Source organism: Athene cunicularia, assembly GCF_003259725.1.
Source record: "Athene cunicularia isolate RWA chromosome 3 unlocalized genomic scaffold, athCun1 chr3_part1, whole genome shotgun sequence".
NCBI lineage: Eukaryota > Metazoa > Chordata > Aves > Strigiformes > Strigidae > Athene > Athene cunicularia.
Window position 1 is genome coordinate 83,110,420 of NW_020799097.1, and position 19,160 is coordinate 83,129,579.

General features: G+C 36.2%; 1 protein-coding gene across 1 annotated transcript in view; it reads left to right on the plus strand.

Moving 5' to 3' along the window:
* RYR2 (ryanodine receptor 2) overlaps window positions 1–19,160 on the plus strand; it is a 406,115-nt gene that overhangs the window by 150,213 nt on the left and 236,742 nt on the right. Inside the window, exons 9-10 of the mRNA XM_026846439.1 lie at window positions 9,485–9,584; window positions 12,941–13,037. Coding sequence (XP_026702240.1) covers window positions 9,485–9,584; window positions 12,941–13,037 — 197 coding nt within the window. The remainder of the gene's footprint in view (window positions 1–9,484; window positions 9,585–12,940; window positions 13,038–19,160) is intronic.

The window sequence follows — 19,160 nt, forward strand, 5'->3', positions numbered from 1 at the left end:
GTTCAGAGGTTAAAAGCACTGTCATATATGAACTAAAACTTTATACCAACATTTTGGAATTTTTAACTTGGGTGCATAGTATTATGTGGGCTTTAAAAAGTCCATATTTTCTTAGCATTATGCACTGTGTACTATATACATCTACTGACATATTATAATTTAGTTAAAATGCTTAATAATTAAATAGAAATGAAATATTTTAAAACTTTACGGTAGCTGCTTTTTGTCACTGGTTTAAATAACTTCCACATCAAATTATCTCCTATACGTTTTGTAATGAAACACTTCAGTAGTTTAAGATTACTTACTTTTTGTATTCCTCTTGACAAAGCTAAAACCACTTCCTCTTTAAAGAGTCTACCTCTTTAAAGTATTGTTAGAAAATCTTTAGAGACTCTTTAAAAATGAAGTGGTTTTAGCTTTGTGAAGAGGACTGTTTCAGATCTGCATATAACATTAAAGTTTATTCCAGATTATTAACTTTTTTTAATGCTATGAAACATTATTTCTGAGGTTTTTTACAGTACTCAGAAAAAAATGGAAGAGTATATTAAGAGAAAAATAACATTCTTTTTCTTGTTGTTAAAATTGAAAATGTTCTCCCTTCTTTTGGAAGCTTGGAAAAATGAGAATATAATTGTTAGAATATAGTTTTAACTTCTAATTAGAAGCTCAGTAGCTCTTAATGAGTTAATTTTTGTAAGTAGACATATGACAACTTTCTGATCATTTTTTAATTTTAAAATTATTTTTAATAACTACTTTTATGAGAGCTGTAATTAGACTTACTGCAAAAGCAACTTATTGTGGATAAAATTACTGAAAAGTCTAATTCATGAAAAGGTTTTATTTAAAGACATTAAATTTAGTTTTTTTTTTTTTTTTTTTTTTGCATTGGCTTTGTGACTTTGTGATCTCAGTAGAGATTAGCATTTAGACCTAATTTGCTTTGCAACCACTGTTAAGTATGAGGAAAATGTCAGGACTTTCCTATAGTTGCCCTTCCCTGCTTTCTATCAAGAAAAGATTTTTGGACAATTGACTTCATTTTTTTTGCCCTGAAGAGTCATCTTTTTAATTGCAGTGAACAAGTGCAAAACTGATAGGAAAAATAGTGTTAAAATAGTAAAATAAAGTTCCACAGATATGGATTTTGGCTGTTTGTTAACTTACAGCAATGTCCCTGGGCAAGTCACCCCATTGCTCTGACTCTCATTATCCCTACCTAGACAATGGGATTTTGTATGTTTATTTTTCTGCATAGAACTTCTGAGGAGAAGCACTTATGTAAGTGCCTGTGGCATTATGTAACGCATCAACTGCACTGCTGCCAGATCCTTCAGAAAGGAAACTTGGCTTTGCTGAACCCTGTTAGCATAGAGCAAAAAGATGATCTGCTATAAATGTTGCCACCATTTAAGTTCGACAGAGTTGCTCTGTTCATTTCTTGAGGCAGTGCAGCCCCATGAACAGATGTAACACTTCCATCATGTTTCCTCATCTTGTACATAATAGTGTGTGTACCCCTGCACTGGTTTGCCTATGCCTGTTGTTAATTAGATACCATGACTGCTTTCAAAATTGCCAGTTTTCAATAATTTATAAATTAATTGTTAATGTAATTTAATAATAATAAATTAATTATAATTTCTTTCAGATTCTTGAAGTCTCTGGATAACTTAGTCTTTTAAACAGAATTCAAGAAAATTCCTTAAACATAAAGTTGAAATACAGAATGCATAAATGAAGATAAAAATTAAAATAAGTATCAATGTTATATATCAGTGTTATTCTGGCTAAGATAAGGAAAGAGGAAAAAAAAGACCTTTGAAGCTACAGTGCACAGATTTCAGTATAATGCAACAATTTCGGCACTGGGATGTATTGTAGTTACTGAGTCGATGTCCTGATTGTAATGCTGATCTGCAGCTGCATTATGCAGATCTATGAACAATCCTTGAGGTTTATTCTTTTGACTTAAAAGACCTTTTTTTTCATGATTAACTGATGGAAGAGTTCCTTTTCAAGTAACATCATCCAAATTGGATCAAATTACTTGAAAGATGGAGTTGTTATCTGTCATTTGTCCTGGACAGGAGGACAGGTTCCTGAGTATTGGCAAGGCACTCCCTCTGCATCCTCTTGCATCAGATACATTGTTTATTTTCAGCTCTTAGTTTTAATTCTATTATTTATTATCAGATACTAGGGACAGCTTCTAAATATCTGTAAAATATCTGTAACATTTGTTGGGTCAGTAGTACCAGGGAACACAGCAGTGTGTGGGTTTTAATTTTTATTATCTTTAATTTGTAAAATTTTCTCTTCCCCCCCCCCCTGCTTTCTTCCATGTAAATTCACAGTTCCATGTTGTGTTGTTTATTTTTTTTTCTGAAAAATAGTAAGAAAGGTTTTTCTTAAAAATAATTTGAATCTGCATAAACAGACTGGAAATTAGTGGAACCAAGGTAGTGTTGAGCTATTCTGTTATACTGATCATAATGCAGTTCCCACAAAGTCTTTATACAATTTAAAATTTATTGTGGAGGCTGGTAAATCTCCATAATTAAGGTTGTCAGGCTCCTCTGCCTTATGAAATCCTGCTTCCAAGTGCTTATAATCAAGTGCTTGTAATGTAAAAAATTACTTATTTGAAACAGTAGCATCTATTTCTGGTTTTGTTTGGGTTTTTTTATTTTATCAGTCTGAGATATTTTTTTTTTAGTTCATCCAGAAGGGGTCAGATGTCACTGAGTTTGAAGATGGAAGAAAAAAAACCTTTCACATCATTAAGAAAATTCATCTAATTTTCTTGAAAATGTTGCACATCCCACATCTTACAACAAACACAGGAAATTAGAAGGAGTGTTCTTGGTATCACAGGTGTTTTGCTAACTTAAAAAAAAAAAAAAAAAAGGAAAAGAAAAAGGATAAAAAGGTAACAAGCCTCTCCTTGCTTCATTGCAGCTTGCTCAGGCCCAGGGAAGAGTTTTTAAATTTTTTTTTAGTGGCTACAATTCTGATGACTTTGTCTATTTTGCATAAGCTAGACCTCTTGCACATCTTGTGTGTTGATGAACAGCAGATAATTAAATATGCCTCAACCCTGGTGGAAACACATATTCCTTGTAATGGGTGGCTCAAGGCAGAGATGAAGTCAGGCACTGTATTGACAGCTGAGAACTCAGTGTTTTATGTGCTGCTGGTGATCTGCTGTCATTTAAGATATGTGGAGGAGGAACCTATGAGAAAGTAGAAGGAACAAAAGGGAGGTGATGTAGCAGAGACAGGAGCCTGGGACTGAAGTGGGAACGCAGAAAACTGAGTGGGACTTGATGACTGGCTGAAAAGATGAGCAGCTGAAGGCAGGCAGGCAGTAAGGGATTAATAAATCCTCTGGGACAAGAAGCTGGTGACAAGGGAGGAGTGGGCACCTGCTGGTTAAAGTTGTGTTAGAAATTTGGGGCAGAAAACCTGTTCTGTTTTGACAGGGAAAATTGATAGAAGAACCAGTGGAGTGGGACTGGAAAGGATAAGAGAGATCTGTAGAGAAAGAGTGAGCTGGTTGGGGAAAACCAAACCACTGGACAAAGATCCAGAGAGGGGAAAGTCAGGGGCCAAGAAATGAGAACTCAGGGGCAGGAGTTGTGGTGAGTATCTGGAAAGAGGCCTAATGCTGGCTGACATGGGAAGGAAGATGTTGAGCAAGAAAAAAGCCAAAAGGCCATGCTGAGGCTTTGTAGGTCTGATGAGAAACTTCCGAAGCAGAAGGAGGTCCTAATTCTGGGTAATGAGGAAGGCTGTAAGCTGTTTTGGCTAAGTGAGAGATACGGGACTGGGATAAAGATTTGGAGAGGAAAAGAGTGGTAGAGGCCTGGACCTATTAGGCTAGATAACTGCTATCAGCAACTATCTACAAAACCCATTGTATTAAGGCACAGCAGTCACCTGTGGTATGCTGACAGCCTACTCCTGTCCATGATTTTGTGTTAGTTTAGGTGACAGATGTTTGAAAAATGGTTTTAAACTTTCCTTTTCTACCTGTGTTCATGTGGGTGTCAGTGTGATGCCACCTACTGTAACTGTGGGGTTTCTTTTCTTACTATATTAAAAAAAAAAAAAAAGATATAAATTTACAAATTACACAAAATAATTTTCTTAAATTTTGAAAGCCTGCAAGCATTAGAAAATGCAAAAGTTATGGCACTGATATATTTTAATCTCTTAAATATGCAGTCACACTGGCTTTTTATGGAACACTATCTCAGTGCTGATAAAAGTTCAATGGATGTGTCAGGGTTGAGTAGCAGAGAGTCTGTAGAATGAAGCAGCTTTAAAGATGAAATTTCAAGCTGGGAATTGTAGGTGGAGGATTGCTGGTATGATGCTTAATTAATTATTTTCCTGGGGGATTAGATTTTATAACAGACTCTGCTGTGGAATTTACTGATCAGACCTTTTATACCAGGCTTGCTTTCAGGAGGTCACCAACTGTGACTGAGGTGACTGGAAGATGTGCCTTGAACATTAAAACTGTGAATAGTGCAGTCTACAGTGGGAATTAAACAGACCCTAGTGTCCTCAAATTGGGCATCCTAGATTCATGAAAATTTCTTAGTTTAAACTATGTACCTCCATTCTCCACTGAGAAAGGGACTACAATGCTACTCCTTTGGAGTTATGAGAAAATGAATTCATTAATATTTGTTGTATGTTGTGAAATGCTGTAATTGTTGGTGGCAAGATAAAAGCCGATGAGGAAATTAATAATTCTCTTTTCAAAGCTTTGAAAAATTGACTGTATTGAATAAAGCATGAGCCTTCAGGCTGAAGATTGAGGAGAAAACAGAGCACTGAGCAGCTGTTCACAAAGTGAGCTCCTTTATCCTGTATATACAATGAGGCAGCACTTGTGGAAAAATTGTACAGGATCATGCCATTGAAGACTGTAATATGATGCATTCATCATAAGTCTTTCTCTTTCCGTAGGCTACTTTGTTTGACATTTCCTAACTTTTGGTGCTTGCTTCTGTGAAATTAATATTTTGTTAATGAAAGCTCTTGTGTCTAATCATACCAAGTGATAATAATTTGGAAGCAGAGTAGCTGATGTGTTTCAGGCTTTTCGTGTTTATAGAGCAGAAGGAAAGCTAATATAAATAGGGGGAACACAGACTACCCCTGTCTACCCTTTGTGGGATACTTATGCTTTCCTGCCATTCATTTCCAACTACCTGCTGTCAGCTATGTGATAGGGGACTAGATGGTTCTCCATGGCTAAGCTGTAGTGGTAAGTTCTGTGTATCTGTGGGTTTTAGCTACTACTCCCTCTTTGCTGATGGTACATTTATGTTGAGTGGAGGGACTAGAATTGGTTAGTATAGTGCTGGCAATTCTCTTTATCAACTGAAAAATTCTCTTTGCTTGGGGATTTGCTGACCAACTGTTTAAAGTACTTCAGAGAAATACAAAGCAACCAGGAATTTTTAGACCTTTAAACCCATCTGAAATCTCCTGGGCTTTGCCTACTTTGGGTCAAAACTTAGATAATTTTTGCTCTGCAGTGTAAGTTTACTCATATTTATTCAAACTTTTTCAAAGTATTCATAGAAGTGTCAATGAATATAAATGTATTGCCACTTTTAGATGTAAACACGAAAAACTAACAATATAAAAACTTTACACAGATGCAGTTATTACTTCTAGTTCTATCCAATATCTCCCTTCCTTGTGACTGAAGATTTTAATTTATTTTGACAGTGTCAGTGTTACAGAATACTTTTTCAGTGACTCAGGTAATAAATTTAAATAGAAATGAAACCTGGTAAATAGAAAGATATCAAGTAGATATCTTTTGGTTTTAGACAGTCCATCTAGTTTAACCTTTGGAATTTTTCTGAAGTTTGCTAATTTGTCATTTTTTTGATGCAAAATTCTTTTCCCTTCCTAATTAAAAACTAAAAAAAGTTTGTTTTGTTTGGGGTTTTGTTTTTTTTTTAGTTATAGATAGGTATGTACTTTTTGACTTTGCTTTTCTGTCCTGATCATAGTAGTAAGAGAAAGGGGAAATAGCAATGGCTGTCAGTCTCTGTGTACGCAAGGGAAATAGATTGAATTGCAGTATGTCTGTAGACTCCATCTCTGCATTAGCTGGTACTAACTTTTGAAGCAGTGTGGTCGATGCTGTTGAGTGCAGTACTTAAGCATACTGGGAAGTGCTCTCCTTGTATGCAGTTCTCAAAATGTACCAGAAAATAAAATTTCTTTATTATTTTTCCTTTGCTCTTCTCACTATTGGGAATGGCCTGATATTCAAGGCAGAGACATCATAATGTAAAGTGCAGATAGAAATAGATACTGCTAGATGAGATGTCAGTATTGACACACCTTAGCCAAGAGGAATACTGAAGCACATCTCTTCCTTTCCTTCTGTTTTTCTCTTTGGACACATGCAAATTTTGGAGAACAGAAACTTTGATGCAGACTAGGAAGTTTAAAATACATCATCTAGTTATTTAGAACTATTGTAAATGCAGCTATGCTGCTGCAATCACTGCTGAAGCATTCTTGTGGAAATTACCATCAGATGCCTAAGCTCTCCAGTGTGCTTGAATACACTGTATTCTTCTGGAATACCTAGGAGCAGAGATGTGATTACGTTATGTTTCTGATGAGCAGTACAGAGTTTATAACATGATGGTAAATTCAGATGGGAAAGCTGTAGTATTCCGGGAGATTTGAGTCTTGGAGTTTATACTTGAGAAGCTGCCCGTAGTCTGTAGTCTTAACCTGTATTCATGAAATACCATAATTAAATTCTGAAAAGTGATTAAAAACTTATGACGGGTTAAATGCTGGTTTAGGAAATTATTAGTCTCTTAGTAGGGAAGAGAAATCCAGCTTTTTGGTTGAGTCTGGACACCAGTGCAGGAAAGAGATTATTTGGGCGAGACAGAAGGCTGAAGGACTGTCCATAATGGTGAAGACCCATACCAATATTAGAATAGACAGCAGGATTCCTGAACCCAACATCTTTCTTCTTTGCAAATGTTACTGCATACCTGGAAGACGTGTGCTATGCATGTGGTCCTTGCTGATGATGGCAACCTGCTACTTCTGCCAGATACTCTGCTATGCCAGCTAGTAAAGATCTGTGTGGTATGTATGGAGGCTGTTCAACATAAGTGTGAGTGTCATGTCCACATCCTGGACATCGTGTTGTGGAATTTGTTTCATTTTGATAGTTTTATTGTGCTGAAAGTACAAAACCAAGCAAATAAGCTCCAAATAAATAATAGGCGTGCAGCAGATTGCTCTAAACCAACATTGAGATTGTGAAGTATAGCACCAAAAAGTTAGGCAACACCAGAATTAAGACTGGCTTCTCTAATATGTTGGAATTTTTTCTATATATTTGACATAATTGAATCCTTGAATATCCATTGACAAGGTACTTTCTCTACATGGTCAAAGCTTCATTTTATTGTTTGCTATGGATGGTTCCAGGGGATGAACACCATAGTTTATGGGATTGTAAATGTCAGGACCCCTACCTTCAATCAATGTAAATCAAAGGATGCAGCAAGCAGTCTAGGGAAGCAAAGGAAAGAAGAGAATTGCAGAGATATAATCTCTGTTTCTCTGCTGTGATGGTCATGTGTTGTATTAGATCATTTAAACCATAATTTTAAAGATATAATTCTCTGATGACTCATCTTGAGACATCTGGGTTATAAACAGAGCTGCAACTGGAGTCAAATGAATGGATAAAAATAACAGGTGCTCTGAAGAGAGATGTCAGCAATGTATTTTTGTTCAGTGTCCTATCTATAAAGTCGAACGCTAATTCAGTTGATACCATTGTGTGTGGAAATAAATTCATTAACATGTACAAAGCACACAGTTACTAGCAGTGCTCTGTTGATGGCAGATCTAAATGGCAGAGAAGTTACCCTCTTCCTTTTTTGCCTACCCTGAATTACGTGTTTTCCTCAAAGTAATATTCCTGCTTCATTGTACTGGTTAAATTGCTTGTTGTCCCTAACTGGAATCTGTGTAGTAATCTCAAAGGAAACCCAACAAAGGCCCACAGGGCAGGAATGGGATTGGAGGTGTGCTGGGGATTGTAATTTCTCAGTGTGGTCTGCCATTGACTAAGTTATGTAACTGCCGTAAGGGGAAAATAAGAGGTGAAGGGGTGGTTTGTTCACTAAACATCCTCCGTTACGTGTGTGGAATTACACTGGTGCAGTGGAAACATGGCTTTGGTGAGATCTCTTACTTTGAGTCATTACCTGTTATGGGAGACTTCTAAATGAGCTGATGCACTATTCCTTGTACTGCTGTACAGCGAGAAGATGTGCAGGCAAGAAGACAGAAGAGCTCTGCACATGTCATTGGGAATCTACACACTTCTGACCTCTGTTGCCATTGTTACCTTTTGCATGGTTAATAATTTTACCTAAAAGGCGTTAAAGTTTGTCACAGCAAACAGAAACCAATACTACTGTATCAACACAGTTACTGTCCAATATTTTAAAATAGAGTTTTGATTAAAGTGTCTAAATGTTGCTGCGCTTTAAAACTTACGAATTGTCAGGATAAACAGTATACTTCAAAGCAGCTGCTTATTTATAGAACGCTTAGTTCCATAATCTTATATAAGATTATATTGTTTGGCACTAGCAGTGTATCAGTGGAACTGAGTGATGCTGTGGGACAAACGATTTTACATGGATGCCATATATAATATGCCTTGAGATTAGAATTTCCGAGACAATGTCACTGAACTAGGTGCAATACACACACACACACACACGAAATGTTCTGAGAAGAGAAAGCACCCGTGGCACTCACTGTAAAGACCTGCAACATTGGGAGAAGATAGGGAATAACGCAGTAAAAGATGAGCATCCACTGAAAGCTTAGGTAGGAAGCGAGCCTTTTGGGGAAAGATCATTTCAGATTTGCTTGGGTCATGAAAACTTTGTGCAAGAATGTATTTTGGAAACTCCCTTAAGTGCCTTACAAAGTCAATTACTTGGTTTCTTTGATCTGATGGCAGTTTTAGGAAGCCCACAAGAAATAATTAAGTGGTGAATTAGACTTAAAATACAGATTAATGTCACATCCCAATATTCATATTTTGTGGAAAATCCAATTGCGTATAGAAAGAATCCCCATGTAAGAACCCCGCAGCACTTAATAATCAGTTCTTCAGAAAGTTTGCTATGGTCTAAGACCCCAAACAGCTGACCATTCTATGGCATTTCTGTGTCTCTGAGGCAAATATGCTGTTATTATTCTAGTTGTATTTCAAATGTCCTTTGAAGAGTACCCAGGTCTGACTTTCTGTTTATTTATACAGTCAATAGGAACAATTTATGTATGAAAGAACCAAGAGAATATTTGATACTATTATTGTACACTGTAATGAGATTTTTAATTAACCCCAAATTAAAGCCTCTCTCTCTCCTGGTTGTAGCATCTCTCTTATGGCAATGGTAGCTTACATGTTGATGCAGCCTTCCAGCAGACGCTCTGGAGTGTAGCACCAATCAGTTCAGGAAGTGAAGTTGCACAAGGTAAGATTGACTCAATGTTAATTATTGAAAGACTGACTGTAAATGAGAGATCTGAAAAATCAAATTATTCTGCCAAGTGTGGGTGTGAGTTTCTCTTATTTAAATATTCAATCCAATAAATAAATGTACAAATGTTCTGAAAACAGAAGGAAAGTTATACTGAAAGTGACATTGATACATTTCTACTTGTTTATTTTTCGAAATGCTGAAATGCTTGTTGAAATCTCATTTTGCTAAAGGTATGATGAAATTAATAACCTTTTTTTTTTAATGGCTTTTCATCCTGATTTAAAATACTATCTCAGATTATTCTGATGTATGCAGTCATGGTTACATGTTCGTGAGATTCAGTAAAATATGGGCAAGAGGACTGGAAGCAGGATATGAAATCCTAGCGGATAAGACTGGAAATGGTTTTGTGGGGAGCATATGGTTGGGAAGAAAAACAAAAGGAGGGGAAAGACAGAGAAAGTCTAGAACAGATTTCAAAATGTATTTATTTTATTTAGGAAGTAGGAAGGCTTTATTTCTATGCAACTTCTGACATGAAAGGACTAGAATCCCTGAATTTATGCTATGTGAGTTCTAAAGAAAGGAAAAAAAGTCATCTTGTTCTGAAAAATCTGTCACAGTGTAAAGCCTAATGATTTCCAGTTTCCTACAGAATAATTGTTTTGAGTAGGTATTGTAATAGAACCTTAAGAAAGTTAAAGCTGCAGATCCTTTCTTTCTTACTCCCTGAGAATTCTGGGCACTATTTTTTGAAAAGGCAATACGCTGAAATCTCACATCAGTTCTTTTTATCTGGTTTATTTTAAAAGACAGCTGTGGAATGCTCTTGCAGCTTTTTAGGGACAGCATTGCCATCACCTGCTTTCTATATACTTACTGTGTTTTTAGACTATGAGAATCATTCTGCACATTCAGATTCTCTGATTGTTTCTAGTGCAATCCATTATTAAAAAAATGATAGTGCATTGCTTAACAGTGTCCTAAACTTTATGGAGAACATCTTTCTGTCAATGAGAGGAGAAAACTTCCTATCCAACCTGTTTCTCCTTCCTGTAAACTCTATTCTTGTCCTCCCACTGGTGGCAGCACTGGTGTGGCAATCATGTTAATAATCCCAGTACAGTTTATTAGCTGAGACCCAGATTTGTGCATGTCACATCTCTCTGGTTGATGAACCTCACTGGTGAGACCTGCCTGACTGTTTGGGAGGCAGAAATCCACAATGATATAGTGTCATGCACTCATGCGAAAATGATGTAATATTTTAGCAGCTGTGCATTTTCCTGCATATTTGCTTGTTCTTTGTTGCTCTGCCTTTCCATTTCCACTTTTCTCAGGTATAGGAATTATCTTTCTTAAGCAACATCTTTTTTAGGGAAGATCAGCTGGCTGGTGTCACAAACAATTAGAGCAAAGGCCTTATTCTAGCAAAACTGGCAAATGTTCCTCTAATCAGTTGTCTTGTGAAGAGAGAGAGTGAATCTGACACTTAGTGTGTAAGACCTTACTCTATATGCCTCAGTAAAACTGTAGCCAAACTGGAAGAAATTGCCTCAAAAAGGGGAAGAGGAAAATAATTTTGTTAGTATTTACAAAATGATTTGTCATCTTCATAAGCAAAACATTAGTGTATAGGAATAACTACATGACAATACTGTCTCTTAATCAAGACTTCCCATGAAAAATGGATTAATAAATGAAACATTTAAGCTAAATGAAATTACTTTGAAGTGAAAATAATGAATAAATAGCCCATAAAATATTGGAAGTAGTTCATTAAAAGAAAGTTATTTCTTTTTACATGCATTTCTGCAAAACTGTCTTATGCAGAAATCAGTTTAAGTCAATGTGTTTAGTCAGATCATTCTAATGTCTGTGCTGTGAAGTGGATGGGAAGGACTTTAAAAACAGAACAAATGAAAACAACCCCCCCAAAAAAAGCTACTTGGTCCAGAACATCTCCACAATTATATTGATGCATGTCCATGTAAAAATTAATATTATGTAACTACTGTTACCTGGACCTACCCCTCTGTGTCAAAATCAAGAATTTAAAAATTCAATGCTAAAATTTGACACACAAATACTAATTTGATATTGTTTTCAAAAGTTTAAAAAGTATATCCTGAAATATTTCCTGATATATATTCAGGAAAATTATTTCCTGTAGCTTGTGAAATGTGTACAGTGTGACTTGATGGGTCCAACACCATTTCCCTGTACAGATCTGTTTTACTGCACAGCATTACTTGTTAATATAGACATACCTTCAAATTATTATTCCTTTTTTTTTAAGAAATCTTTTAATTATATCACTAAACCTGTGGATTCATGTTACCACATCCTGCTCAAATGCAGAATTTGATATTAACCACTTCTTGCAAAAAGGGAAGATTAATTTAGGAAACAAACAATTGCTTACATTTAGCTTGTCGAACTGAAAAAATACCATTGAATTGCACTTTAAATCTAGTAAGTCTTATTCTTCAGTAACTAGATTATAATGCAATATTTGTAGGATAACATAAAATTATTTATTTTTAATGTCACATCTCTGAGGCAAAAAGACTCATGAAAAAGCATTTATTTTTTTAATATTTTTACTGATCAGAATTATGGCCTAATTTTCAACTCCTGGCTCTTCAGATATTGTGATGCCACATGTATATTCTGTGTCTTAGTTTGTGGACACCCATATCTGTACTTGCACACTGTAGAGCCAACTGTTTGGCTTTGAACTTGCATGTGCAATGGAGACATAGGCAGTACAGGAGTTTCCTTTTGGAGTCCAAATAAATCATGATTGTACATTGGGAATCTTAAATCAAGCAGAGTTTAGAGTGGATCTTGCCAGAAGTTTTTCTCACAGAAAACTTCCAAAGACACAAAAATGGATTTTAAAGTTAACTAACTCAATCAATCTTTGTTTTATTAGTATATAAGCTGGAATCCTTAAGTCAGACACAAAAGTGAGTAGGTAAAATGGAAGAATCTCCCACTTTTTCTGTTTTAATCTTGGAGGCTTGCTTTCTTGTTTCCATTGGATCAGTCTTTTTCTGAGCTGCCCTAACTCTGTAGAGTCTCCTGCCTGTGGCTCTCTTTCTTGTGATCCACCCTTTCCTACTTGCTGACTTGCAGCTTTTCTCACTTGACAATGCTCAGATGGCTCCCCAGGGTACAAGATATATTCCCCTTCTTCTGACTCTCTTTTTAAAGTAGCATAAGATATCAACAGAAAAAAATGAAATAAAAATGAAATAAAAATGGTAGTAGAAAGTTTGAACTATAGTTTTATGTGTTGCTGTGTTCGGACAAGTGCACTTGATTTTCTCCCTTTATTCAAGGATATCTGATAGGAGGGGATGTTCTGAGGTTATTGCATGGTCACATGGACGAATGTTTGACAGTCCCTTCGGGTGAACACGGAGAAGAACAAAGAAGGTAGGTTTCCAACTTATAACAGAATAATAATGAATGTTGCTGAATCATTCTTAGGTGTCACTGATAGTACAGATTTTTGAAGGATATTGTGGTGAGATGTATTACTCAGAAGAAAGAATATTGCTGATTTGAACTTTGGACATGAGCCTTTTTAGCATTGCTCAAGTCTGATTTCACTTGGCAAGTGTAAAAGCAATAGTGATTTTTAACAATTTATTGTTCTTTTTACTGTTTTCAAACCACTGTGAAAGAAATGTGTTGTTTCTTTACTGCTGTTTTTTCCTGTAATCACAAAAAAATCCTCAGGACAGGGTATGTTAAGATTACTGTCCAGTCCTTCAAGGCTACTAATCTGGGTATTGATCTCTGGTATAGCTGTCATGGTAGTCTAGAACTTAATTTATGGTTGTTTTCTTGACTAGAGGAATCCTAGAATGTAGGTAGGGAAGTGATGACAGTGTGTCTGTCTCAGTTAACTAGTAAATCAAAATGGTGAGAAGACTGGCAATGAAAGTGACATGTATCAGTGGGGTGATTATGTGGGTGAATCAAAGTCCTGTTTATTTGCTCTAATAAAATATATCCTAAGCTTCTTTTCAGAAGCGCAGTGTCATATGATTTATTCCTATCTTCAGCCTGAAGATTGCTAAACAATAATGTTGATTTTGGAGTAGTTTGTTTAATGCAGCATATTGGGTAGCTTCATTTCCATGACAAAGACAGTGGTATTCATTAATTTCCAAATTAATTTTCTTGATTTTCAAATAGAATTTTTTAAAAATTCTATTTTATTCTTATTTGTAAAGATAAGAACAAAACACTAGAAGCTGTCATAAAATATAGCTAAAATCTTCTATGATTTTTAAAATATTAATGAGAAAAACATCAGAGTTTTCTTATACAGCTGCTAACCAACCCTTCCTGACTATTTCTCATTTTTAGGCAAGGGAGTAGCTTTTGAACACAGAAGTTATTTCAAAATGCTGACACTTAAAATGTGATCATTTCATGTTTTAATTTTAGTTACTATGTGATAGATCCACTACAGCTTGGAGTTTATTGCTGCTATTATTATCCTCACACTGAAAGTGATGAAAAAACGATAAGTAAATAGAATTCTGTTCTGTAGTGTTTGTTCTTACTTACAAAATCCTGCAAAACTGCTTTTACAAATTGTAGTTGCAGAGTTATAGGATGGTCAAGCACTTCAGTAATGAGCTTTAATGCTTAAGAACACATTAAAAATCTGACTCTTTCCAACAAGACTAACATTATATATGTTCTGCAATAAAGGAGCGTGAAGTTGCAAGTTAAGAAAAAAATTGATCTGCTTGTGCATCTTTGTGTCCTAGAACACAGGAATAGAGTTCATTTCTTAAGCTGTAAGCAGACCAGTGCCATAAAGAGATGGTTACTCTGCTTTCTGCAGTGTCTACCTTTCCACCTATATATCTAGTACCCTCAAAAAAACAGAACTAGTGGACAAAATATGGGACCTATGTCATTGTCTTTATATTTCCTGAGAGCAGTACTGAGAAACATTGCTTCTCAGTGCTTCATAAAAAACAGATTTGATCTTCTGAAATTTTCTTGCTGTTCAGGAGCTTTCTTTAATAAACAAACAGAATAAAAATAAGTTTAATTTTTATATAGTCTCATTTTCTGAAGTTTTTTTTTTTTCTGAAATATTTAAAATTCTTTTTACTAATACACCTAGAACATAATCTATGATTACTTTTAATTTTATGGAGTTAGTATAATCACTCTGTGCCCCACAGTTTCTTCTCTTAAATTATTAGTGAATTTATTTATTGCTTAAAACTGCTATACTTCTACCTCTGTTTAGGACCCTTGCCTATTCAAAATAGTATCTAAAGGGATAATTTGTGGATCCTTTCAGTTTTCAATATGTATGCATACCTTATTTTGATGGTGGTATTTAACTGCTGGCAGAATTATATTAAAAATATGGGTGATTTTGGCAGGTAAAAAATTGTAAAAAAATTATTTATCTTTCATTTTAATTTAAGATCTGTAACATTTGCACATAAGGCATGGTAAAGTATGATGTATTTGTAGTAATTCCATATTATCCTTTTATTACCTTTTGAAACAGTCTGGTGATAGATTATTTGGCTGTGCTTGGTTTGTTTTGTTCCAGCATGTACATGAAGAGCAGTTCTGCTCTGCAGAATGGCGTCACAAAGGAACACTGAGAAGTTCCATCTCTGTTATGACTCACAAATTCCTCTATTTCATTTTTATTTTTCTGAAAATGTCTCCTCTTTATGTCTTTTAGATCAGGCAGTCCTAAAATAACAGTTTTGTTCTGTAACGTCACCTGATATCTAATCCTGGGAATGAATAAATTGTTTTGATGTGAAGGATCCTGCTAGGCAGTTTCTAAAAATAACTGCTGTTTTTCTCTATTCTTAGAACATTGATACAGTTACATAAATTTGACTATGAAAGTGTTTCAAAGATTACCAGAAGTCCAAAATAAAACACATGTTCTCAAGCTGTTTATACTCCTGTGGAATAGCATTTAGCACAGTGGAGACCTACGATACAGTGACAGCGCAGATACTGTATTCATTATTACAGTGCCTAACAAAGGTTCCTCTGAGGCAAGGTCATCCAAATCTGCACTGGAAGAGACATAGTATAGTGGCAGAAATAATCATACCAAGGGCTTATAAAATTCTCTTTTGTGTCTGTCAATTTTTCCTGAATGTGTACTGTGTTTCCTTGTTTAATTGTTGAGCTTGTATGTCCCTCCATGTGGTACTTCGATTGTGCTGCCACAGTCACCGTAAGATAGGGTGGAAGCATTGTATTTTGGAAGAGGGGCTTTGTTATAGAGTGGTGAGATGCAATTGCACAATGAGCAGCAGAAAAAGAGCAATGTTCAGGGCCAACTTTTGACTCAGGCAAAGCAGGTGTTTGCCCAAGGTGAGAGACTGGTTAGGAGGATGATCTTGTTCCCTTCCTCCAAGAACTGAGTTCAGAAATGTCCTGTGGCCATCTGTAGAATTGGTTCTTGCAGTCACAGCTCACTCTGTACTGTCTTCTGGCTGTGGCCCCTCAATTCTGGAGGGAGGGAGAGCTGTCATGGGGCTACCGGCTAGAGCAGTGACTCCTCCCTTGCCTCCTCCCTGCAGTAGGCAGTGCTGTTGGGTTGTCTCAGTAGCACGTACCTGCCTTGGCACCAGCAGATGCAGGTGCATGATGGGGGTAAACACAGAGGCAAAATGCCTAGGCTACCAATTGCCAAGGCTGTTCTGTCTTTGTGCATTTAAATTCTCAGTGAGTATGGTACCTGGGAGAAGTGGTGTGCTATCCAGCTGAATTTGCTCAAAATCGGTGAGGAATCTTGAGTTGTCTCTGCTAATGCTGCCTTTTATGTAGTGATACTTGGCTCTTGATGTGACACCAGTGAGAATTATTCAAAGATTACATCTGTGAACTGTAAATAGTTTAAGATTACTTTGAGTATTTGTGTAGTTGGAGACTCAGAAAACTGATTTAAACAGATTCTTGCAGTAGTGACTCAAGAAAAATAGTAAAATAGGATTTTATTGCCTGAACTATTTCCCCCCCCCCCAAGATCTAGCTGGAATCAGAAATGTTAAAGCAAGTTTTAATAATTGTAGTGGCTTATTCACCACACAGATGTCTCTAGGCTGGGGGGCCTCTATCTGCTCAGAAATGTACTTTTTCTTGGGAAGCGGTTTCAAGTAGACTGAAGTTGCTAGACCGAACTTGCTTTGTAATTAAAAAACATTCCAGCTGGAGGCTGGATATTACACTAGAAAAAATTAGTTGTATTGTTTTTAAAACACCACAAGCAGAGTGGGCACGATCCTGGTAGTTTTCACTCATTCTGACCCAGGTAAAGAACAAAAAAGGACCAGGCAAAAGGTAAAGTATGTGCAATTTCACTGAATTAAATATAATTTACTGCACATTATAGTTAGATATGTTGCTGGTTTAAGGACAGTGTTTAAAGCCTTGTGCATAGAATTCTTAAACTGTGATTTTATTATTTAAAATGCCCTAATTATCTATAGCAAGCTAGACCTAAATTTGCAGTTCTGTTTCTATAGCTCTTCAATTCAAATTTCAAAAGCATTTCCAGGTAGATCAAAAAATAAATACGTGTATATATATATATATATACACACACACACACACACGAGAAGGCATAGTATAATCAGCTTGGTGTTCTTCTGGTGGTTGCTTTGATTCTGTATCTCTAGAGCCACGAGAAATTTCTACATCAGGGCAGTAGCTGGGAGTCTGTGTTTATCTTGACTCCTTTTCCTCCACCCTCTGCTTGCATGGTTTGTGACCTGACTCCCATCATATGAGCTCATAGAAGCACTCTGTCATCTGTGTGTGTGGGAATGAGACAGACCCACAAGGTTTTCCTTGACTTACAGTTTTTTTTCTGAAAATAAATGATTGCATAGTTTTCTTTCCCAACCTTTTTCTCCTGTTTCATCCATGAAAAATTTGTTAATAATTTTTAGTACTTTTTTGTTTGTTTGGTTTTGGTTTTTTTTAGGAGGGGAATAGTATATGATTATCCAGCAGAGATTTAAATCACTGTTTGTATTACAGGTACCTTGAAATGGCCTTTGCTTTCATTTGACATATTTTTCTTTCTTTAAACCCTTATTGGGTAATTATAGTATTGAGTCTTCACTTGTGAATTTATAATATGTGATGAAAGTCAAAATAGATGTGATTTAGCTAATCCCAGCTCCTTTTCACTTTCCTTTCTGTGCCATTCTCTTTAGACATGTAAAATATGCTCTTTGACATGACACTATGAACTGGTGAGGTCTGTTGTACCCCAGAAAGGCTGGGATCTGGCACATGTGAAGGTTTATTTATGACTGAAATGTGAACTTGGAAAGTTTTCACCCAGTATAAATCAATAACCTTTCCCTGAAGCCCAAAACAACACAAGCCTTGAATAGTAATGGTTGTGCTTTTATAAATTAATTTGAAAAAGCTCTTTAGGGATTGATTTTTCAAATTAAAACCAGAGCAGCTTTGGCTGTCACTGAAGGGCATGGAACAATTTCTTTAACTTTTACTTTGACATCTTATTTGGATTTATTCATTTGTGTATAATCCAGGTACAATATTGTTGTTATTTATGCCATATTTATGGTGCCCTGATTCATTGCAAGCTACTGAGTTTTACTCCATTATTTCCTTGCTGTAGAATTTAGGATTTACGGGTTCTTGAACCAAGCCTACTTCAGCGGTATCAAAACCCTGTCATTTAATGTAATTTGTTTTAACCTCATTTAGTGCCCGTTTGCAGTCAGTGAATTTCACTGAAATGATCGCTTTCTCTCCGCTCAACAATACTTTGTTACAAATATGAATTCAACAATGAATCCCCAGGGGTAATCTATTTTAAACCTGTGTAATTAATTAATTATTGTGATCGGACATGAGAGATTCAGCCATCCAGCTTTCTGTTTGCCGTTTACCGTCGCTTTGCCTCTCGGCCACACCTGGGGAGGGCGGAGGGGAGTGGGCGCAGTGAGCAAGGGCGAGGCGCTGTGTGCCGCCGCTGGGCCGGGGCGCTCCGCGGCGCGGGGTGGTGTGTGCGCTGTCCTTGGTGCTGTAATCACAGCCCCAGCGCCGTGAGACAGATTGGGTGGCAAATTCCAGCTCTAGTGACTGTTTATATTAAGGGGAATTAAACAGATTAACGACATAGACAGGAAAAGAATGATGTTTTCAATTTGACTTGCAGTCATAGGTGAGACAAAAAAATGACCTCATTACACCAGCTAATTAACAGGATTAGGGTTTATAGTTAGGATGAACTGAACATTCTCAAAGGTTCTGAATTCCTTATAGGTACTTTCATTTAAAATAAAAGTGGTTATTTGTACATGCTGTTATTTGTACTTTCCTCATGCATTGACGTTACTTATAATTTCATAATAAGGGTTTGTAATGCTCAGGTTTTCTCCACTGTTTGGCAAGTACTGTGCATCTTCTGCGCACCTCAACTCGAAATTTTATTTTTTCCATCCTGTCAATGTAAATCTATAGTAACTCTTTGATAGTAAAAGAATTTTTGTGCATTATTCA